Source organism: Mus caroli, unplaced genomic scaffold (genome assembly GCF_978045245.1).
Source record: "Mus caroli unplaced genomic scaffold, Mus_caroli_1 scaffold_8, whole genome shotgun sequence".
Classification (NCBI taxonomy): Eukaryota; Metazoa; Chordata; class Mammalia; order Rodentia; family Muridae; genus Mus; species Mus caroli.
The window spans coordinates 101,452,583-101,475,729 of NW_028227263.1; the positions used below are offsets into that span (position 1 = coordinate 101,452,583).

Here is a 23,147-nt window from a genome sequence, read left to right on the forward strand (position 1 = left end):
GAGAAGCACGGGGAGATGCATGGGAGAACACAGACACAGGAAGAAACCAGAGCAGCAGTCCTAGGTCACTGCAAGGAAGTCTGGACAAAGACAAGCAGTCGGGCAGGTGAAGAACAACTGGCAAGGGCCAGGGGTGAGGGTGTGTGCATGCATGATCATTTAGGCAGTATTTGTGTGCCGGCCCGGAAGCTGGGCAGTAACAGAGAAATGAGTAGATGGAGCCAGGCCAATGCGGGCAGGCAGGCCAGGCAGTGGCTGGCAGGTGACTCCGCCGAGTTTCAGCAGATAGTTCTGAGTCTCTTCCCACCATCTGGTCTGGCCCTGTGATAGCTTTCAGACCCTGCAGGAACATGGTTACCAAAACTGCCTGGTCCCAAGCCATCATCACTGACTCCTCATGGAACAGAGAAGGGTAAGTCAGGGCTGCCACCAACTCGCTGGAAGGGAGGCCAGCAAGCTCCACTGTTGCGTGGGCGCCTTGCCTCAAGGCCATAAGGAAAGGACAGGGACTTCCATGCAGTGTCTACTCCTGGCACCTCCCTCCCACCTCCCCAAATACACACAGGCCCCATTTTCCTCCAAAAGTTGTTTTTGTCTTTTTTTTAAATAATGTGAAAATGTCACGCGAAGGTTTGAATCAGAGGCCCCCTCCAGGGGCCAGGCTTGGGGGAAGGGGAGACGCAAGATGGGGGGCCCAGGTTCCTGAAGCCAGTGGCCCTCATGGGGCCAGGAGAGACCTCTGCTGTGCCAGGGGGCTCTGGGCCCAAAAGAGTTCAGTTCAGTTCCAAGAAGTGTGGCTGTCCAGCGATGGGGCTTCCTGCCTCATGTGGCTCCAAGGGGGTCGGGGGGGTCAGGGGGATCAGGGGACTCATCTGGGGGGCTGGGTGGAGGGCCTGGGCCTCCTGTTTGGCACATGGTGGAGGAGAGGGAGGGCCCGGCCTCAGGCACCTCCCCAGAGGCTGTGTCAGTGTCAGGGGCAATGGCTCCATCGTCCACACAAGATTCTGCTCGCAAGCCCTCTTCTTGGGATGCAAAGGGGCTGGGTCTTTGGGGAGTCAGTTCTCCACGGGGCCTGAGAACAGAGAATAGAGAAAGGATGGGAATCAGGGGAGACAGGCTTATGGTTTCCAACTCAAGGCAAAGGCCCTGTAAGCGGCACCATCCCATCCTCTCTGTCTTCATCCAGCCCTCTGCTCCAGGCACACTGCCCTCAAATGATACCATTCTACTTCAGGGGCTTTGCATCTGCTCTTCCTAGTGTCTAAAATGCTCTTCCTAAGTGGTTCAGGCCCCCTCTTTTGAGGCCTTCCACAACCATTCTGGGTCACCTGTCACCCTCGGACATCCTGGGTTATCACTTGCTTCCTCTTTTTTCTCAGGGATCCCTCGCTGGTATTGAGTATTTATTAAGTCTAAGTTATTGTGGAAGAGTCTGGTGACTGCTCGCACCTTTACTGCATAGGCTGAATATGGGGCCTGTACCTAGGTCTGTGTCACACAGTATTTTCACCAACAAATGCTGCAGGACCATCCCCAGCGCCAGACATCACAGCCTGATTCATCCTCTGGACCTAGAGCACCAAGGCCCGTGGAGTGAGGGGTCCGCCCTCCCCTGTTTACATTTCTGTGCTGACAGCCCAGGTCTGGCCACACAGAGGCATCAGAGCCCACTGCCCTTCTTGAGTGGAAAATGCGACCCACTCCTTTTCAAAGTACACAGGATGGGTTCCTCACTCAGGACCTGGTGTCAAAGAGAGGGCATGAGAGTGACAAGGGGGCACCCACTGTGGTCTGGGGAGACAAACGTGTGTAAGTTTCCCCACCCATGCCCAGCGGGAGTATCTGTGAGAGTAGGCAAGGATTTGGGACTTCATACCACTGAGCCCTCCATCTCCACTCCTGGTGACTAAGCGTGAGGTCACCTTGCTAGCAGCCTTGATCCTGACTCACTATCCAGCTGATGTCCCCACACCCTAGACCCACCCTGCCCTGTGCTCACAGGGGTCCTGGGATGGAGGTGTCAGGAAGTAACATTTGAGTTAGATGGGGATGTAGTCCCAATCCTGTCTCTACAGCCCCTCCTCTGCCCCTGCCTTGCCCCTCCTCTCTCCCTGTGCTTAGTTTACAAGCCTCTCCGGCTTAGCCTCTATTTGCTTCCATTCCCAGGCCCCAGGCCCTTCCCTGCTTACAGGCCTTCATGGTTCCCTAAGACCCTGTGGGCAAAGCTCTCCTAAATCTGTTATTATTTATTTACTAATTATTACTATTAGTAGTATTGTATATTTAGGTTTTTCAAGACAGAGTTTCTCTGTGTAGCCCTGGCTGTTCTGGAACTTGCTCTGTAGACCAGGCTGGCCTCGAACTCAAAGATCTATCTGCCTCTGTCTCCCAAGTGCTGGGATTAAAGGTGTTCACGATGCCCGGCCCCCAAGTCCTTTATAACTTGACCCATTTACTTGCCGCAGCCCAACTCTGAACCCTGAGGAGCACCAGGCCTGTCTTCTGTTCTTGAACTAGCTAAACTCTCCTGCCTCCAGCCGTCGTGCAAGCTGTTCACAGCCCTGGATCAGTAACACCATCACACGAGCTCCAGGCTGCATGACCATGGGTGTGTGTGAGTGTGAGTGAGTGTGTGTGAGTGAGTGTGTGTGTTAGTGTGTGTGTGTGTGTGTGTGTGTGTGTGTGTGTGTGTGTGTGTGTAGGGGCGATTATGCCACTTATACCCTCATAACACTCAGGATCAGGATCCACTCTCATTCCCATTCTACAGATGAGGATGCTAAGGCAGAAAGGGACACTGACTGGCCAACATCACACAACTGAAAAAAAGCAGGGTTAATTCTGGAACTCAGAGGATCTGGGGAACATAGAGACATTACTAACAGCTCTTTCCCCACATCCTGGGCGTTCAACATGGTGGCCAGCAGGGGGCAGAAGAGAACTGATTTTCCATCTGCACAAGGACCCAGCAGATGCATACCACCAGAGGGCAGTACCCAGGGCCAGCAGCCGGGCCGGAATTACGGCTCTATGCTCCTTTCTAAGTGCCTCAGTTCTTTCCGTAAAAACCGTGGGACTAAAATCCACTGCAAGGATCGCAGTGAAATTGAGCGAGTAGTAATGGGTCAGGTCACTGTGAGCTCGCTGCTATTATAGTGATTCCTGTCTCTGGGTGTCTGCCATATCCCCTGGCTTTAAGCGCCCTTGGAGAGGATAATGGAGATCCAGCAAGGTATCCGAGCTCAGAAATGGGAAAGATGGGCAAGGGAGTGTGTACGTAAGGATCCTTGAAGAAGCAACTGAGGGTCAGAGACCGGTGTAACTGTCCAAGGCTGTGAATGGGAACCAACTGGTCTTAGCTGAGAGATGTCAATATGACTGAGTGAGTGAATGGAAGAGAGAGAAGCAAGGTAAGGGAGGGCAGGTTGGGGAGGGGTGGGATAGGGTCCTGCTGGAAGCACTGTACCTGCGGGCCGGGCGTCGGGAGCCCGGGCGGGAGGCCCCGGGGTCTCCAGTGCAGGTGAGACGGAGAAGCGGGAGAAGCACAGGGGGGGGCCTGGTGGGGGGAGGAGGGGGAAATCCTCCGCCCACTCGAAACTGCCGCCTAGGGAGAAAGTGAACTAGACTTACACACCAGCTTCGCAGACCAGCCCAAGGCCGCCTTTAGCCCAGCAAGGCCCCATCTCTCCTCCCACTTCAGATACCTTTCCGCCCCCACCCGCCTCAACCAGCCCTTGCCTTCCTGAGCTCCGCCCGGATTCAGCTCCAGCCAACAAGAGTGGATGGGTTCCTAGATTCAATCCTCCTCTTCCAGGTCGCCCTTAGCCCTCCCCTTCCCACAGGACACGCCCATTGCATAATAAGGCCACTCCCTCCATTTATAAGCCCCGCCCCCCCGCAGCCCAAATCTTGGGTTCCTCCCCTCACCAAAGCCGCTGTCGTTGCTGGGAAACCCATCTCCTGGGGTGGTGGGGTGGGGAGGCGTCGGGGGCGCTGGGGGCGTTGATGGCTCCGTGTCCCCCTCGGGGGTGCCCTGGACGCTCAACTCGTTGGTTGGAGTCTCCTGTGAAAACAAGAGAAAGGAATAGGAAACGTATGTCCAACCACGGCATCTCAAAAATTAAATAACACCCAACGATATTGCTGGGGCTTTCAGTGCCCCATTTTGTAATCGCTGATGTTGTATTGTATGGAGAAGTTAATGGAACTTTCATCTGCCTTCGAAAGTTCCTACAAGCTCTAATCTCACCCTGGTCTTTGTTCCTTACCTAACTATAAAGCCCCACCCAGCTCAGGAATTCCTAAATTCAGCGAGCACTTAACCCAAGACGCTGTTCTAAACCCTGCAGCACCACCTCCAAAATCTTGGCTGCAGAGATCCAAACCTATGTCTTGGAGCTAACATAGCCTGCTCCTTTAGCCTCCCAACCTCTAACTCCAGCCACGCACCAAGGGACAATTATCCCAGTCCCACTCAAACTCTCAAAGTCCCACCTTGAGTGGGGCAAGGTGGGGACCCCCTTAATTCCAGCGCTCAGGAGACAGGGACAGGTTCTTAAGTTTGAGACCAGCCTGGTGTACAAAGTGAGTTCAAGGACAGTTAGGGTTACACAGAGAAACCAAGATGCACATGGGTCTCTGCGTTCTAGGCCACCCTTCTCTACAAAGTTCCAGGACAGCCAGAGCTATACAAAGAAATCCTGTCTCAAACAAACAAATAAACAAAATTGAAAAGTCCCATTTGGGCTGGGCAGTGGTAGTGCATGCCTTTAATCCCAGCACTTGGGAGGCAGAGGCAGGTGGATTTCTGAGTTCAAGGCCAGTCTGGTTTACAAAGTGAGTTCCAGGACAGCCAGGACTATACAACTATCCCACAACCTGGCCTCAAACAGTCTCACCCCAGGTTTACCTAGCAAGGCTCAGGCAATAAACACCCTTTCTTTCAGTTCAGGCAATAAACCTTTTTTTTTTTTTTTTTTAAATGGGGATTTCAGGTCCGGATTACTTTGGTAAGTTTATTATTTGTTTGTTTGAGACAGGGTTTCGGTATGTAGCTCTAGCTGCCCTGAACTATTCAGATTACATTAATTATAGATTGTCTCGACTCTGCCTCCTGAGAGCAAAGATTACTGATCTAGGCGACCAAGCCAAACTCACTCCATATTAAAGCTCCACGTGATGAGATCCGCCCCACTTAAAGCCCAGCCCCGAGAGGCTGGAGATGCTTAGAGGCTAAGGTGTAGTCCTTTTCCTGCCTACCAGAGTTTGCTGCCCAGCACCCACATCAAACACCTCCCTCCGGCTCCACCCACTGACAGGGCCACGCAAAGCTTTCGAAGCTTATTGGGGACACCCCCACTCAAGAATATACATAGGCACATATTAGAGTCAACTCCACAAGATTGTTGTCGATAAAACCAGGCCCCAAAGCACTAGGTTCCGCCCTCAGCAGACCCAGGCTCTGCAACCATTCTCGTGAGTAGTCTCTATTTTTATTCCTAGCCTGTCTAGGCTTCTTCTACCTGACAGCCTTCTAGACCTACCAACACTCCTCACGTCTCTCCTTGATTTCCAGGCCCTTTCGTAGCAAAAGCCCCTATCCCATTCCTGGTTCTACTCCTGCTATGCCCGTTCACCCGGTCCAGTGCCCCCCACCCCCACCCCCCGCTGCCCCAGGCCCCGCCCACTTGCAGCCACATCCTTCCAGGCTCCACCCACTGAGCCGGCTACCCAAGGCACTAGAACACGTAAATCCCTCTGGCCCGCCTCATTCACCTGGACCACCGGGAGGTCCATCTCCCTGCAGTCCCGGTGCTACCTGCCTTAAGTGTAGCCCCCTCACCTGGTCGAAGAGGTAGACGGTCACGTCCCCGTGGAAGGAGACCATCTTGCGCTTCCTCTCCAGCTCGCTGTCCTCTGGCTCGTCGGCCGCGCGTGGAGACTTGAGCAGCCCCCGCAGCGGGCGGGCCGTGTCCCCGTCTGCGCTGCTCACCACGACGGGCACTGGGGCTTCCCGCGTCCTCCCGGGACCCCGAGAGCCCGCTGCCTCCTCGTCCTCCTCGTCCTCGTCCTCGTCCTCCCCGTCCTCCTCCGCTGGCCCCGGCGCCCCCGCCCCGCCGGCCTCCCCGCCAGCTGCCCCTGCGTCCGCGCCCTCCCAAGGTGGCCGCCGCGGGCCCGGGCCCGGGAACGGCGTGAGCGTGAGCGGTGGGAGCGCCAGCGAGAGCCGGGAGAGTTTGGCTGCAAGGGGAGAAGACAGGTGAGCTCCAGCCCGGCACACAGCCTGACACAGAGTCAGGCTCTGCCCACAGCTGTACGCTGGGGAGCTCCTGAGCGCCTTTCTGTGCGCACAGTGGGAGAGACCCCTCCCCACTGCAAAGCATGCTCTCAGCACCCAGAGCAACAAGCTTCTTCCACAGCACTGGGCCCCGCTGTTCTCTCCATTCTGAGCCCGCCGCATTCAGGACTCCCCTAACATTTGTATATGCCATTCCCTCTGCCTGGAACGGAGTCCTTCACGTTCTCCAGCTCCGGGGTGTGGGGGAAGCCCCAGATCTGAGCCACCTCTAATAAGAGTCAGTCACACACGCTCTGGCCACACACTTCCTGCCAAGGGCAGCAGCAATTCAGCCCTGGTCAGTGTGCCTGGCCTCGGAACACAACCGCCCTCCCGCAGCTTTAGGTCTGTGCTCACAATCCCTGGGGCTAATGAACCAGTGTCCCCTGCAGAAGGGGCGTTTCCTAGCCACTTTCTCTGTCCCCAAGGCCACTTCCCTTCCAGTCCCACCCCACTGTTTCACTGTGTCCCTCAACAAACACAACCACCTCTCTGGGCCACTGTTCCTCCCGGGCAAATGAAAAGGGCCACTCCTTCCTCCATCAGGTAAGTAAACCACAGCAGGCACTATGGAAGGTGGCAGACAGTAGGGGACAGAGAAGGATGGTGTAGGTGAGATGCACCATCTAGTGCCCACCTCCACCCTCCCCTGCCATCCACTAGCTCCTAGCTCTGTCCCTCACTGCTGCTCAGGAGGTGGTGGGATTAGGAGCACAGCAGGCTCCGTACTGTCAAGACAGAGGATTCTCACAATAGGATGCAATGATAGTCTCTAGTACCAGGAAGGCTTCCTGGGGAGGGAAGGTTTGTGTGGGATTTTAAAGGATGAATGGCAGCTCCCTGGGTGGGAAACCTAAGCCATCCCTAGCCTCTTTTCAGCCAGTAGCCCTAAACCAACCCAGACTCTCTGAAGCATTTGAGTTCTCCCAGTGGTGTCACGTGACCCCCATGTCTTCCTACACACCTGGGTGGGGTGCCACTGCAGAAGAGATGCGGGGCAGTATGCTCCACAGTGTTTGAGGCACTCAGGAGGACACCACCTCACTGTGGGACTCACCTTTCTGCTCTCAGCGGCTCCTCACTCTGTGCTACCCTAATACTCGCCTACTAGAGGGGGCCAGGGCAAGGCCACTTGGGGTCCAGCCATGAACAACCCATGGCCTGACACATTGGAGAGACGCCTTAGTTTATTGCCTCCTTTAAATGTTTTTTCAATTAAAATTTTGTTATTTATTTATGTATGTATTTGGGGGTGGGGGTGGGGGAAAGGACAGTTTCTCTGTATAGCCCTGGATGTCCTGGAACCCACTCAAGAGATCAGCCTGCTTCTGCCTCCCTATGCTGGGATCAAAGGTGTGCGTTACCACGCCCAGTCTTTTAATTAAAAACTTTAAATTTGGGGGCTGGCGAGATGGCTCAGTGGGTAAGAGCACCCGACTGCTCTTCCGAAGGTCCAGAGTTCAAATCCCAGCAACCACATGGTGGCTCACAACCATCCGTAACAAGATCTGGCGCCCTCTTCTGGAGTGTCTGAAGACAGCTACAGTGTACTTACATATAATAAATAAATAAATCTTTAAAAAAAAAACTTTAAATTTTGTTCACTTATGACTGTGTGTTTGTATTTATGTATGTGTATAGGCACACATGTACCACAGCATGTATGTAGTGGTCAGGTGACAACTTGTGGGACTCAGTTTTTTCCTTCCTCCAGGTAGGCCCTGGGTATCAAACTCAGAGGGCATCAGGTGACAAGAGCCTTCACCAGCTGAGCCGTCTTGCCTGCCTTCAAAAATGCATGTGTGCATGTGTGTGTGTGTGTGTGTGTGTGTGCGTGTGTGTGCATGTGTGTGTGCGCACACGTGTGTGTGTGTGCATGTGTGCTTGTGTAGGGCAGAGGACAACCTCACGTATCCTCCACACCATCCACCTCTTTTGAGAATGGGTCACTCACGTTTGGTCTTGAGTAGCTGGGCAGTGGGTTTCAGGGACCCTCATGTCTCCCCGCCCAGGCACTGGGGTTACAAGCTCATCACCACTCCTGGTTCTATGTGGCTTTAGTTAGGATCGAGTCCTCACATTTGCTTTACCTACTGACCCGTCTCCCCAGCCCTTCTGTTTTATCTGAGACTGGGTCTTACTACTGGATCTTATCTTTGTTGGCCTGGAACTTGATATGTAGCCCAGGCTGACCTTCTAAGTCATGGCTACTTTTTTGCTTCACTCTCCCAAGGGCTGTCTTAGAGACCATGTGGCACACTTTTGGTTACTCTCAACTTCTTAGAGCCCTCACATGGCCCTGATCAGCAGCACCAGACCTCTCTGAGATGGCTACAACCATCCAAACATCCAGAACACGATTCAAAAACAAAACCAGCCAATGCAACAAACAGCTGTGGCTGTCTCTAGGCATGGGGCTTCCCCTTCCTGTTTTCCTAGCCCTCCCCATCTATGGGTACCTTCTAGTTCCTGACTTGGAGACCCCCTCTATACAAGCTTAAATAACATAGATGGTCTCCATTATATCCCAGAGCTCAATGGTGACACTTTGTCAAGGCCTGCCCCTCATAGCTACCTAACCAGGCAAGGGCCTTCCCTGTCATCCATTCTTGGCAGGTGGAAGAAACTGAAGCCCAGATCAGTAAAGACCTTTTCTTAGGACTGCAGATGGGCACAGGCACAGCCAAGGCCCAAGGCCCAGTGATCCCTGGGTAGGTCTTCACCTATCCAACCTACCCAGCTTTCCTTTCCGATCTCCTTACCTTTGATCTGTTCGCTGTTCCCCTGAGGTGGTCCCAAGTCCAGGAACAAGCGTGGCATCTCGGGGCCCTTCCTCTCCAGCTTGAGGGGGTCCTCGTCTACGCTGGGGGCCATGTCTCCGCCGAGCCTGTTGTCTGGGACCCCTGGCTCTTCCTCTTGGGCCACCTCCGGCCTGGTTTTCAGGGGCACTGGCTCCGGCCTCCTCTGTTGGGCCCCCAGTGGCTGTGGCGGAGGTGGCAGTGGTCTCGAGTTGTCTACCCATCCGGCCTTTGCGTCCACGGCGCTTGCGGGGCCGCCGGCGGGGGCCGTCCCCACGCCCCCCAGGGCTCGGCCCCCACTCCCGAGGTCCAGCTTCCCAGCCCCGGGGGCTCTCGGTGCCCCCCCACTCTCGTGGACTCTCCACTCGGTCCCGGGGTCTGGGTTCCCGCTCTTGGGGGCTGGGCCAAGCTGGCCAGGGGCCATCTCCAAGCCGTTCTGGGGCAAGGCTGCCTCGCAGGGCGCAGGGGCTCGATCCAGCAGGGTCTCGGGAGCTAGACCCCCAGTCTCGGGCGTCTTCTCCCAGGGCCCTGGGACTCTCCGAGGTCCAATCTCTGGAGGCTTCTCCGTGTTCCTGGGCAGCCTCAGGACCCCATTCTCTGCCACCTTCTCCTCGCTCTTTGGGGACATCAGAACCCCATTCGCCAGCACCTTCTCCCCGGCCTCTGGGGACATCGGCTCCCCATTCACCAGGGCTCTCTCTCCTCTCTCCGGAGATTCCAGGCCATTCTCCGTCACCTTCTCCTTCATGTCCGGGACTCCTGGCTTCCCGTTCTCCAACACTGTCACCCCGTTCACTGGAAGGCTCCTGCTGGGGACTTTCTTCCTGCTGACCAGGGATGTCAGGTCCCTGTTCGGGCCTGGGCCCTTCTCTCTGTTCGCGGGGCTTCTCCCCGCCTTCCTGGGTCCTGTCTCCCCGGGTGTCGACCCCTTGTCCCCTAGGAGGTTCTTTGTCACATCCTCCCGTAGGGACATCAGCAGCTGCTCGGTGCTCACCTGAACTACAAAGGTTGGCTTCTCCTGGGACCCTGGGAGTGGGAGGGGACCCGGGTCTGGGGGTGGCCGGGGCGCTCCTGGGTCGGGTGGCTCGGGGGGAGCCCGTGGCCGAGGGACCCCTTCCTCCTCGGCCGCCCCCCCACCTGGGAAGGCTCCCTCGGGGGAAAAAGGGGTCTCGGTCTCGTAGCCGCTGTCCCCCGGCTTGGGGCCCGGAGACGAGAGGCCGGAGCCTGGACTGGCCAGGGCCGACGGGGGGTCGGGGGACGCGGCCGGTTCCGCGGAGGCCCGGGGAGGGGGCGGTGGAGGGGGGGGAGCGGGAGGTGGCCCCCGCCCGGGGTACTGGGGCGCTGCGGCCCCCATAAGGGGGTCCAGAAACTCGAGAGGGGCTGAGGTAGGGGGGACCAGAGGCAGGTCGGCCAGGGAGCCCCGCTCTGCACGCAAGGAAGAGTCGTCCTCTGGGGGGTGGGGACAACCAAGGGCAGGGTGGCCCCCCCAGCCGGCCACAGCGTCCCCCCGCTCCAATGGCAGGCAGGAGCAGGGACCCTCGCGGCTGCACAAGGGACAGGGGAGGGGTCCCCTGCGGCTGGGTCCCCCTCCAAGGCTGCTGCTGTCCTCGCCTGGGGAGCTCTCTTCCTCCTCCTCTTCGGCCCAGGGTGCGGTACCCTGTTCCCCAAGCACCTCGGCAGGATCTCCTGCCAGGGTCTCTCCTGCGCCCCGGCCCTCGGGGTCCCAGCCGCTCAGCAGGAAACCACCTGATCCCGAGGACTGGGCCGGGAAGGGTCGGGGCGCAGGGAAGAGGGGGGAAGCCCAGGTCTCGGACACCAGCTGAGGGACCTCGGAGGGAGTCTGGGGGGCCTGGGGACCGGGTACTCCTGGGTCCAGCGGGTCCCAGTCGTTGGGAAAGAGGGGCTCTGGTGGAGAACCGTGCTCCTCCAGGCGGATATAGTACTCGCTGCTCACCGAGGGACTGCGTGCACTGATGACTGGCAGCACGCTAGGGGTGGACAGCGCCTCATAGAAGGGATTGGATGGATTGGTGTGGGGTGCAGGAGGCGCAGAAGCGGGTTGCCAGGGAGGTGCACCCCCACCCCGGCCGGCCCCACGGCGGGCCTTCTCCCACAGGCACTCAAGGTTGAGGCCACGGCTGCTCTCGGTGACTGTGAGTACATCATCAGGGTCAGCCCCGGGGAAGCCATCCAGAAGGGGGAACTGGGAGGACAGGGTTCCCGGGCGCGGCGCACTATGCGAGGGGGGCCAGGGCCAGGGGAAGGGCCCATCTCGGGGAGGGGGTGGTGGAGGAGGGGGTCTGGGGGGCCGCTCAGACAGCAGGTAAGTGAGCTGCAGCTGAAGATCAGAGGCTGAGGGGCGCTGGGCTGGTGGCCGCCAGCAAGACTGCAGAATGTCATACCTGGGGACAAATGAGGGGATAATGAGGAGAGGAGAACTCCAGAGGAGAGGGACAGAGGCCAACAGAGAAAGAGCCAAAGACCAAGACCCCTGAGGCAGAGGGAGTCAGAGATCCAGAGAAAATCAGAGGGGGCGGGGTTGGCCTCAGGGAAGAGAGGGGGTGAAGCAGACCTGCCACTCCCCTGCCTCAGTTTGCCCATTTCAGGCATCAGGTGATGGGGGAAGATGGCTTGACAGATGCTCAGTGGCTGGGATAGGAAGTTTGGGAGTCAGGTGCCTCACCAATAGTCAGCGTAGGGCAGCTTGAGCCTGGGCCGGGCCAGCTTCACGTGCTGCTGGCGGACAACAAAGGCCAGGACCTCCTCGTCCGATAGGTGACGATAGGGCTGTGCCCCGAACTCGAATAGCTCCCAGAGTGTCACCCCTAGGGACCTGTGTGGGAGGTCAGAAGTCAGAGGGAAGTGGAACCCCATCCCTACCCCCCCACCCCAGGTGCCAACCGTGGCCTCACCAGACGTTACTCTCCCGGCTTTGATCCACCAGCACGAAGCTGCCGTGCAGCTCGCCCAGCAGCTCGGGCGCTGCCCAGCGCAGCGGCACCCATAGGCGCTCGGGTGTCAGGTAGTAGTCTTCCTAGGGGTGGTCGGGGTCAGCAGGTCAGCGGGTGACACACACCGATCCACACGCATAGACACATGCATACGCACTGCCCACCTTGTAGTTGCTGTGCGCCAGCCCATAGTCTCCAATACGCACAGTCAGGTCTGAAGTTAGCAGGCAGTTGCGCAGCGCCAGATCGCTGCGGAGTAGGGATGGGGGAGGCGGAGTGAGGAGAAAGCCCTGCCCACGGTGTGATGTCTCTCCTCCTTCCCTTTCACAAATCTGCACGTCTTCTGCAGGAGAGGTACCTCCTCTCCCGACTTCCTTCCTCCACCCGTCTCCACCCCCACCTGCCACGTTCCTCCTCCTCTTCTGGGTCCTTCCTCTCCTGAACCCTCATCTTCCTCTGGCCTCTCCTGGCCTGGCTCCTTTTCCCCTGAATCCCGCTTTCCTCTACTAGTTCGTCCCCTTCTGTCCTCACACCTCCACCTTCTTTACTGACACCCCAGTCTTCGCTCCCTCTACCTCTGCTAGCACTGCCCTCTCTCAGATCTCTTCCCTCCCCAGACTCCCTCCTTTCTCCCTCCTGACTCCTCCTCCTCTTCTGACTCCTCCTTCTCCTCTCTTTCCCTCCTGACTCCTCCTCCTCTTCTGACTCCTCCTTCTCCTCCCCCCCCCCCCCCAGTCTCACAGTGTAGCCTTAGCTGTCCTGTAACTCGCTATGTAGACCAGGCTAGCCTCAACCCTGCTGGGATTTTCCTGCCTCAGTCTTCTGAGTGCTGGGATTATAGGCTAGAGTCACCACACCGGGTTTCCTCTTCTCTCAGCTCTTCTCCTTTCCTGCAATCTCGCTCTCCCTTCCTGCTCCCCCCATCCCCACCTCCGTCCTGACTCCTCCCCTTCCTTCCCTTCAAACCTTCGGGCTCCTGCCACTTTATTTTTTTATTTTTTATTTTTGCATGCATAGCAATTTTATTAGGTATTTACTTCATTTACATTTCAAATGCTATCCCTATATGCCCCCACCCCCCAGCCACTTTAGAGTCAGTCCCTGCTTGCTCAGTTCTTCCCTGTGTCCCCTACTGTGGGTGCACCTAGCTCACCTGTGCACATAGTTGTGAGAGTGCAGGTGTGCCAGTCCTCGGGCAATCTCTAGGCCCATCCTCTGCAGTGTCCGAAGGTCTCGAGGGGGAAGTTCAGGGGACATGCCTTCAGGTGGCCGCTGGGCCCGAAGGTATCGCTTCAGGTCCCCCTGGGAAAGAAACAAGGGCAGTTCAGCACAATTCGAACTGAGAGCAAAGCATCCCCTGCCCCACACTAGGCAGCCAGCCCTTCCAAGCCTCACTCTCCCCTGATGCTTCACTTGCTAGTTAGCACAGCCTAGATATGTACTCAGTTGGGTCAGATGCCTACCACACATGCATGATGCCCGGGATTCAACCCCCAACCCCAAAAATATAAAAAGAAAAAAAGGAATGCTAAGACAGTCAGACAGGTGACTACTGGAATCTGAGACCCTGGAGTCCCCAATGCCAGAGCTGACTTCCAGCGCCCAGCAGTCCCTCCCCTTCCCAGCCCCCTCACCAGCTGGCAGAACTCCATGATCAACAGGAAGGGCAAGGTCTCCACACAGACGCCCAGGCACTGGAGGACGTTGGGATGCTGCAGGCTCCTTTAAGGGGCAGGAAATGAGCAGGCTGTCTCTATCATAGAGAACCTGGCCTTGCCAAACCCTTTCCCAGATGTGTCACCCTGACCTGGGTTCTACACCTCCCCTTCTGATTGTCCCTGACCTCTCGCTGACATGTTTGCAGCTCTCTCTAGCTCCCCAGTAGCCCCACGAGACGGGCACTGGTATTCCAGTTACTCACTGGCCAGACTCCACTTTTCTCAGGCTCTGCCCTGGGCCTTCGTACTTAAAGCCCTCCTCCATAGGGACACTCCTCTCCCGCTCCCACTAACTCTAGGTCTTCCTACATAGCCCTGGCTGTCCTGAACCTAACTATGTAGACCAGGCCAGCCCTAAACTCACAGACCTCAGCCTGCCTCTGCATCCCGAGTGCTGGGGTTAAAGGTGTGCATCACCACGCCTGTCTGGCTTTCACTGTTTTTTCTTTTTTCCTTATTTTTTAATCTTTTATAATTATGTCTATACAGGTGTGTTTATGTGTGGGTATGTGCATGTGAGTGCAGGTGCCCATGAAGGCCAGAAGAGGGCATCAGATCCTCTGGAGCTACAGTGATAGGCACCTGGGAGCCATCAGGTACCTGGAACTAAGCTCAGGCACTGTGGAAGAGCAGTACCCATTCTTAACCACTGCACCATCTCTCCAGCCCATTTCTGTCTCTGACACAGCTTAGGGCCCAGCTGCAATCTGACTTTACTGCCTCTTCATTCACCCTTGTACCCAAATCCTTCCCACGTCTCCCAGGGAAATCACCCTGCCTCCTTTGCTTACTTCTACTGATGGATGGGGCAGTGGCTCCCACATAAGGCTGTGGAGAGCACGCTGGGAGAGGGGCTGTTCATGGTGAGGAGAGGCTCTGCTATTCTATGTATTTAAGGGAGGGTTTCGCTCTGCAGCTCAGGCTGCCTGGGAACACACAATCCTCCTGCTTTGGCCTTCAGATTGCTGAGATAAATGGTAGGTGTGCACCACCAGGGCAGCTGCTATTGCTACTTTTATTCCAACGCTTAGACATATGCTTGACCAGACTTTCCACCTCTGTCCCAGCTGTGCCTGAGGGATGCTGGTCACTGCCCAACCCTTATTCTACATTCTCCCTTCCTGTAACCAGATTCCCACAGTGCTTTGCAAGACTGCTGGCTTCTACAGAACCCAGACTCCTCAGTCTTTCAAAAATCGCCCCTTGAGATCCTTCCCTTCCTCATGACCTGCCTCGTTCTGATACACCAAGCTGAGTGGGTCTGGCACAGGTGAGTTCTTTCTCTAATACTGCCTATAGTTGCCAAGGGTCACTTCAGCACCAGGGCTGGACTATTATCTGTGTTACAACCACAGCTTGGCTGGGTCCTCAGCCCTTCACTACCTAGGAGGAGACTGCTGACATCCCACTTGGGGGATGTCATCCCACATGTGGGAAGTGCCTGTCACGTGCTGGAATCTGAGAGATGACTGGAAGCAGTGACCAGGGACGATGGGGACAGAGAAAGCCTGGGATTCACCACAACTCTGTGAAGCAGAATGAAGACCGGGGTGATCCAGAAAGAAACAGAGGCTCAGAGAAGTGAAGCAACTTGCCTAGTGCCACTCAGCTGGGATTTAAGTTCAAGGTCTATGTCTGCATCAGCAAACGTCTGCTCAGGGCTGATGGAACTTGTAAAACTCAGAGGCGGGAAGGACACTGAGCATCCAGTCAGCCTGTGCTGTCCCAAGAGATTTCTGACATGGGTCAGCTATGAAGCACCTGAAACGTGGCAAGTGTCACTCAGAAAATGAATATTTAAAGTTATTTGTTTGTAGCCTAGGTTGGCCTCAAATTCCTAGAGATCCTCCAGCCTCAGCCTCAGCCTCCTACAAGTTCTGATTGCAGGGGTGAACCACTCACTACACCTGGTATCCTGGACTGACTTCATTTTATTTGGCTTAAATTTAAATAGTCTTGGTCTGAAGAAAGACAGACAATAAATAAATAGTAAGGCAAAATAAGACTCCAGCATACACACACACACACACACACACACTCACACACACATACACATATACACACACACTCACACATACATACACACACACACACACACACCTTTTGAGACAGGGCTTCCTTCTGTAGCCCAGGCTGGTCTCAACCTTACAATCCTCCTGCCTCAGTATTCTGAGTACAGATGAAGGTAAAACTCACCATGCCTGTGGAAGGTCCTCCTAACCTGGGCCTGGGACAAGGGCAGGCCTCTTTGAGCTAAGACTAAAGGGAACATGAGCCCCCCCAGTTCAGCATTAGAGAGAGCAGGTAAAAGAGGGAGAAGCAGCAATGAAAGCCTTAGGGCAGGAAGGCAACTGCGGTATGTGTGGGGGCTAAAGGGAAGGGCTAGGAAACTGAGGTCAGAGGGACAGAGGCAAGAAGATTATAGTGTTAGACTGTGCTGGGCCTGTGGGCTATAGGGACCTGGGGCCGAGCCCTGGGAGCACTGAGGAACCATGGCAGGTCTTGGAACAATGCTGAGCCAGACTCTAAAGTTTGTGTCTCGATGCAGGAGCCACACACACTTCCTAACTAGAAGCTCACTACCTTCAAGTACAATGGATGTGTGGTAAGAATGCACATCTACGGCAGGGGGCTGGCAGGTCTTTCCTCACAGTGGGGAAGGCAGGTGGGGCAGACTCAGGGATCGCTTGCTCTTAACTGCTGCTGGGATGAAGATACCAGGTTCAGAATCCTGGAACCACTTCCCCACACTGTCTCTAGCTTTCTCTGGGGAAGTCCCAAGACTCCAGGAGGGCGATCCCAGCACCAGAGTCATGCAGCCAGGAAGAAATCTGAGACTGGAAGCCTGGTTTAACACCACACTGGGCTCCCTCTACTAATCACGTCCTCCACCGGGTATTCTGTCTTTAGAACCCCTGTCCACGGACATACCTGTAGGGCTGAGCCTCGGAGATGAACTTGCGCTGTTCCAGGGGCCCGGCACTAGCCCGGAGTTCCTTCACCACCACCTGGGCTGGCGAGTAGTCTGAGAAAACCTCCCCGAGGATCACCTGATCAAGGAGCACTAGGATCAATGCTGACCTGTGTCCAGCCCGTCCCCGGGGCAGCTCCATACACCCCAAACTCCCAACCACTTCCAGGCCTTCCCTTCATGTCCCACCTCCCTGGTCCCCTACCAGACACGGAGTGAGAGACTCACAGGCCCAGAATCCGATGCACGCGGGACGGATGGAAGGATGGACAGACTGACGGACGCGTGGAGAGCCGGGTGGCGAGGCGGAGTGGTCAATGGAGTGAGGAGGGAGGCGCTGACCGACAGATGTGGGGGTAGGTGGGTGGGAGTGGGTGGGAGTGGGAAGGGCAGGCTGCAGGGCATGGGGCTGGGGAGGCCAAGAGCAGATGACAAATGGGGGTAGACACAGAACAGGAGCACATGCCAGAGATGTATGGATACCCTTCTGCCTCCCACCCAGGCCCCTCACCTTCCCAAACCAGCCGCTGCCAATCTCCTGCAGGTAGCTGAGGTGCTGGCGGCTCAGGCCCAGGGGAGTGCTGATGTCTGAGGAGGGGGCGGGAGGGGGGAGGCCCTGAGTTCTCCTATCAAGGATGCCCCACACCACCACAGTGGGAGGGGTCTGAGGTTAGAGTAGACAACAGTCTCCTTTTATTGGCTGTCTCCAACATTCCATGGCAGGGTCCAGCCTCCTCATTGGCTGCCCATGAGATCCAGAGCCCAATCAGCCCTTCCCTTTGGCAACCCTAGCTCCAGTCCGCTTATAGGCTGGCTCCCAGGTTAAAGATCTAGGCTGATGGCACCAGGGCCATCCTGCAGGATTCTCTTGATCTGGGATTTTCTACAAGATGGTGTGTGTGGCTTCCCTGTAACTTACTTCCACGAATCTAGGGCTCTGCACTCTGCCCTCTACCCTCCCTGAGCCACGAAAGGAAGCCCTCAGTGTTGGGATCGCAGGATTCTGGGGTGGAAGGAGCAGTACCTGAGTGTGGAGGCTGCGGGGCAGGCATTGGCAGTGAGACCTCTGCCAAAGGCAGAATATAGACATCAGGCAGCGACTGTGAGGAGGAGGTCTCCTCCGCAGGGGGGGTGTACTCTCCAGAGCAGTCCTCCCCTTCCGGGTTCTCAAACTCCTGGGGTACGAGAGGTGAAGAATGGGAGCATCGGAAGGAGGGTGCTGAGATGCCGCCATCCTGCCCTAATTGCCTCCCTTCAGTCCACAGACCTGTCCCTCAAATCCCAGCCCAATTTCCGCTAGTGTGCGCATCCCAAAGCCGTAGGTCTTGGGAGTGCTCTGGGACCTCCAGTCTCTTTGCTGCCTGGGGTCTTTCTCCCAGGTTAGTCCTAGGGCACCTCACCTTGAAACGAACATCACCCCGTTTGCAACACAGACAGGTAAGGAGGAGAAAGATGAAGGCCAGCAGACCCGAACAGGAAATGAGGACCACAGCGTAGGGCGGAGCCAAAGGGGCCCGGCTCAGAGCGAATCCATCTGTGGGCATAAGGCTAGGCTGGGGTCTGGGCTTCAAGACACTGGCTACCGGACTCATGCCCCTCCCATCCTAGGCTAGTCTCGGACTACAACCCCCATGATGCTCCGAATTCAGGGGCCCCTTGGCAGGGGAGCCAGGTGGTTTAACGTATTGTGGGAGTTGTAGTTTAAGGCCTTCCCAGGTGGTTGGGGGTGGGGTCCCTCCTATCGTTCCAAACTGGGACCCACCCCCCACCCCAAACGCATCCCGTAACCCGGATACATTCCAGTGACTAGCAATAGTGAGGCCTGGAGCTCTGAGAATTTGCAATATGCTACCATTGACAGCTTCATGACCACCATTCCCTCAATTGCAGGCTGTTGGAAGATATTTGCCCCGAGCTGAACGCACTGCCCACCCCACGCCTGAAGGGTGACTGAGAACTGTTTCTTTTAAAGACACTGGGAACACAGACTTGTTCTCTAGCCTCAGCCTCAGGCCTGAGGGAGGGGTCTCTGCAAAGCCTCAGTTGTGTTCCCCTTAGAAATAGGGTCTCTCTCTTTCCCAAAGGCCGCGGCCTTCCATCTCCCCGCGCACCCGTGTGCACTCGCGTGCACATGAGCTCACATGCACGCTCACAAGCACGCACTCGGCCCGCAGCCCACTCCCCACCCGCCCTGGCTGGTCTCCCTGGCCCTGCAGACCCGTTGGTCCCCAGGGACTGCGCACAGGTGCCGGGCGGACCTGGTGGGGGTGGGGCGCGGGCCGCGGACGGCTGGACATACTCACCCGGGTGCGCTGGGGACGCCAGGCAGCCGGAGGCGGAGACGGCCGCCAGGAGGATGAGTGCGCCGGGTGCAGGCATCTTGTCCAGGATGGAAGGGAGGTGGAGGAATCGGCGGCTGGGGAGGAGGGGGGGCGGGCCCTCAGCCCCCAGCCATGGGGACCCGCTCAACCCTGGCCTCCCCCAGCCCAGGAGAGGGGCGGGAGATGCAGGACAGGGGGAGGGAGGGGTTGCTTACTGGTTCAGATACCCCCCTCCCCCTCCTCGAAAGGACAGACGGATGAAAGGATGGAGAGGCGGACGGAGGAGAGGAGCTGGGGAGCCGGGGTTGCTGGGGTAGGGGGGGAGGGGAAGATGGGGGGAGGGAGAGAACGAGGGCCCCGCCCCCGAGGACAATCGGGATTGGGGGAGCAGAGAGCCTGTCAGAGGAAGGGTGGGAGGAGGAAGGAGGGAGCGTTGTCATGGCAACTGGTTCCCGGTTGCATTGGCTGCCAGGCGGGAGGGGAGAATAGCGAGGGGGAGGAGGGACAGACAGAGACCAACAGACCCTTGGAGGGGGGCAGGGTCCACAGTGCGTGGCCCTGACACCACTGTGACACAACACTTGTGCCCACACATGTGCTACATGCTAAGATGCAGATAGCAAGCCCAGCAGCCCACACACAGCTGAGACATGTCACAGGAACCTTCACAAGCGCCTCTCATACAAAGGTGGACAGCCATCAGCAAACGGAGACACGGACACGTCACACACAAAGACACAGGGACAGACCACACTGAGAATGCATAGGCAGTCCAGACTCTGGTTGGTACAGATTCACCCAGCCACACAGGAATACCCAGCATCACATGAACACACACGCACACGCACACATACAACACAGAACTCCAAACATAGGGAGGTATCACAAAGATCCATTCAGACCCTTTGGGACATGAGGAGGCATGCTGTCATAAACTGATATTCCACACAGGCAACAAAGAACACACAGAAATCACTAACTCAAACACGTAAAGACAGTTGCATGCACACAGACACAGGCTTGTCAGTCACATATGGAGCATACAGAAACAACACATGCATGTATGCAGGCACGGGGTATGCACATTGCTCACCTTCAGGGACAAATGCATATCACATACATGCACACAGGAACACACGGTTCATACATGCAAAGCTACATAGTTTATGCAAAAAGACAAATACAGAACAGGGGTACAAACATGCCCTGTGCACACGTATTACACACAAAGGCACACCACCTACCTAAATAGACAACACGAATGGACACACTCTTTAGACGTGATTACGAGGACTCCTTATCCACTGCAGCCTCACACCACAGACATCAACACACATGGGCACAAAAGATGCATAAGCGTAGTTTATTTCATGTATTTATTCTTGGCAGGATTTACTCTGCGCCAGGCGTTTCCCAAGATTTACAGTATTACCTTCCAATCATTACAACAGCCCCCAAGACAGGTTCTTTTTTCATGCCCAATGTATAGGTAAGGAAACTGAGGCACAGAGAGGGACAGTCACCTGCCCCATGCACAGAACAGGGGATTGGCAGAGGTAAGGCTGGAACCTGGCCTTCAGGACACCGACACATCAGACAAGACACACACACACACACATCACGTGCCAGGCTGCAGTCTCGGGGTCCCACCCTACGCGGCGACACACAGAACTGCAGACACACCCGGAAGCGCGGACTGCCGCCCTCGGCGAGGATGTCTCCATGGTCCAGGAATACCTGTGACTCGTCCCCTCAGTGAGGCTGGACCAGAGCTGCGCGCGCAGCACGGCTCACTGGGGGCACGGGGAAGAGGGGAAGCCTCGCGGGGGGCTCACTGGAGAAACTGAGGCAGGATCATCGTGGAATGGAAGTTCAAAAAGGTACAGGGAATGGGATTGCAGTGACCGGGGAGTGAGCACGCAAAGCGGACCCCTTGACTGAAGAACCAGAACCTGGAGAAAAAGAAGCTCACAGGGAGTCGTGGGCCCGCGCAGAGTCTTCTGGGAAATGCAGTCCTTGTTGGTCTAGCGAGGAGGCTTAGTTTGTCGGTTGCGCCACCTGCGGGGGTTTTAGCCTGAGGGTGACAGGCCGGGCACTGGCTACCAGTAATGAGGGCGGGAAGATTGCCGCCGCCGTTTGTTCATAAGTTCATTCAACAAATGTTTACTTAAGTTTTTGAGTGTGGTTGGCTCAGCTGTGTGCCAGGAGTCAGGACTGCTGGAAGAAGCCGGCTATGATGTCCAGCTCATTAATCACCACCAAAGTTTTGTGTGGATTTGCTTTGTCGAGACGGGGTCTCACTGTATCCCAGCGCTCCCGGAACTTACTCTAGCTCTGGACGTCCATGAACAATCTTCTGACCTCAGGCTCTTGAGTGCTTGGATGACAGGTGTGGTCCGAGCCACATTTTAAAAGTGATTAGTTAATAATAATATGCATAAGTATTATATTATTGATATATTGTTGTCTTTGTTTATTATTATCATCATCATCATCATCAGGATGGAGTAAGGTAGAGCCAGCAGAGCGCACCTCCTGAAGAGAACATGTTAAGGATTTTCTTGAGGCTATGTTCAGTATCCAAACCCTAGGACCAGGAAACTTCTTTGCCCCAGTACATGCGTGCCTCCCCAGAGCTCTGACATGGGCATCTAGACCATACCTGTGGACCGTTCAACTGTGTGTTTAGGACATATTTTGTTCCCAGTTTTATAATAAAACTTTGTCAGAGAATGTGGTCCACCTGCTTTTGGATCCTGAATGCTGGGATTAAAGGCATGGAACAACGCACTCAGCAACTCGGGCTCTCTGTGAGAGCAAGTGTTCCTAACCACTGAACCATCTCTCCAGCCCCAGCCCATAGGCTCACCTTTTAAGCTGGCCTCAAACTCTCAACAAGCTTTTGTTACCTCAGCTTCCAAAGTCCCAGGGTTGCAAGTGTCAGCTGCTACATGGCGTCTCTTCAGCAATGGCCAGGCACCAGCATCCTCATCTTCACAAGTCCCTCAGGCCAGCTGTCATACAAGTAGAAAGGACTCTCCAAGGAAGATGGATCGAGTGTGGGAAGAACTCGGGGCAGGTTTCTCTGGGAAGGAGACTGTAAGGCACAGATGGGGGAGGGGAAAGAGGTAACTGGGAAGTGGGTCAAAGAATGCTGTCAGAGGGCACAACCCTGTGGGCAGACTTGGCACATCCTGAGGTCAATGGGATGCTGTGTAGCCAAACAGCAGGGGAGTAGGAAGTGAGTGGTGTTACAGGGCACAGTGGATGCAAAGCATGCGGGTTGGTTCTCAGCCTCCTGGCAGCAGATGAAGGATGCTGAGCTGTGCTGTAGAGAAGCTGACTCCCGTGGGACCTCAGCCTCAGACAACTGCAGTGAGAATCAGGGCTCAGGGAAGGGAGACAGCAGCTCCACTGACTGTCGTTGGCCGGGCAGAAGGAAGAGTCTGAAGATTGACAAGAGGAACGGGGCAGTAGCCCCCACACCTGATGTTGGAGCCTGCAAAGCATCCTTTGGGAACAGCGTGACAGTTACTCAAAATGCTAAACACAGGCACCAGGAGACCCAGCTAGTCCACATAAAAACTTGTCCTTGCGAGCCATGGTAACACACACTTGGAGTCCTCGAGCTCAAGAGACAGGTGCAGGAGGAGCAGGAGTTCAAGGCCAGCCTAAGCTACTGGAAGACTTGGTCTGTGCTTGCTTTTGGTATTGTTTTGTTTCTTTTAAAGACAAATCTCACTATGTGGCCCTGCCCGGCCTCAAATTCACAGAGCTCTGCCTACCTTCTCTTCCACAGCACTGGGATTAAAAGTCTGCACTACAGGTGTGCTCCACACAAAACCTTCTGTTTGTTTTGCTAAAACAAACAAACAGAAACAAAAGTAAAAATCCCAAGCCCCATTCACAAATGTCCACCCATCTGTCAGCAGATGGGTGGACAGACAAGATGACCTGGTCCCGTGATGGACGGATCATTGTTCAGCCATGAAGGAACACCGGAGCACTAATCCATGCTTACATGTGAGTAGGCCTTGTCGCTAGAACAAGGAGG

General features: G+C 55.9%; 1 protein-coding gene across 2 annotated transcripts; it reads right to left on the minus strand.

The window, feature by feature from the left end:
- Window positions 1–922: 922 nt before the first annotated feature.
- Window positions 923–21,108, minus strand: Lmtk3 (lemur tail kinase 3). Of its 2 annotated transcripts, none has more exons than XM_021167963.3 (16): window positions 20,777–21,108; window positions 19,076–19,188; window positions 18,173–18,306; window positions 17,797–17,947; window positions 17,284–17,360; window positions 16,733–16,851; window positions 13,718–13,805; window positions 13,237–13,385; window positions 12,248–12,332; window positions 12,045–12,166; window positions 11,816–11,965; window positions 9,097–11,534; window positions 5,843–6,237; window positions 3,928–4,063; window positions 3,467–3,604; window positions 923–1,072 (listed from the first exon to the last, which is right to left on the minus strand). In XM_021167963.3, the coding sequence occupies exons 1-16, from the start codon at window positions 20,815–20,817 to the stop codon at window positions 1,056–1,058; spliced, it is 4,353 nt and encodes a 1,450-aa protein (XP_021023622.2). In that variant the 5' UTR covers window positions 20,818–21,108; the 3' UTR covers window positions 923–1,055. The 2 variants fall into 2 exon arrangements, with proteins under 2 accessions (XP_021023622.2, XP_029335636.1); XM_029479776.2 differs by lacking the exon at window positions 20,777–21,108 and adding an exon at window positions 19,309–19,398.
- Between the last annotated feature and the right edge of the window lie 2,039 nt (window positions 21,109–23,147).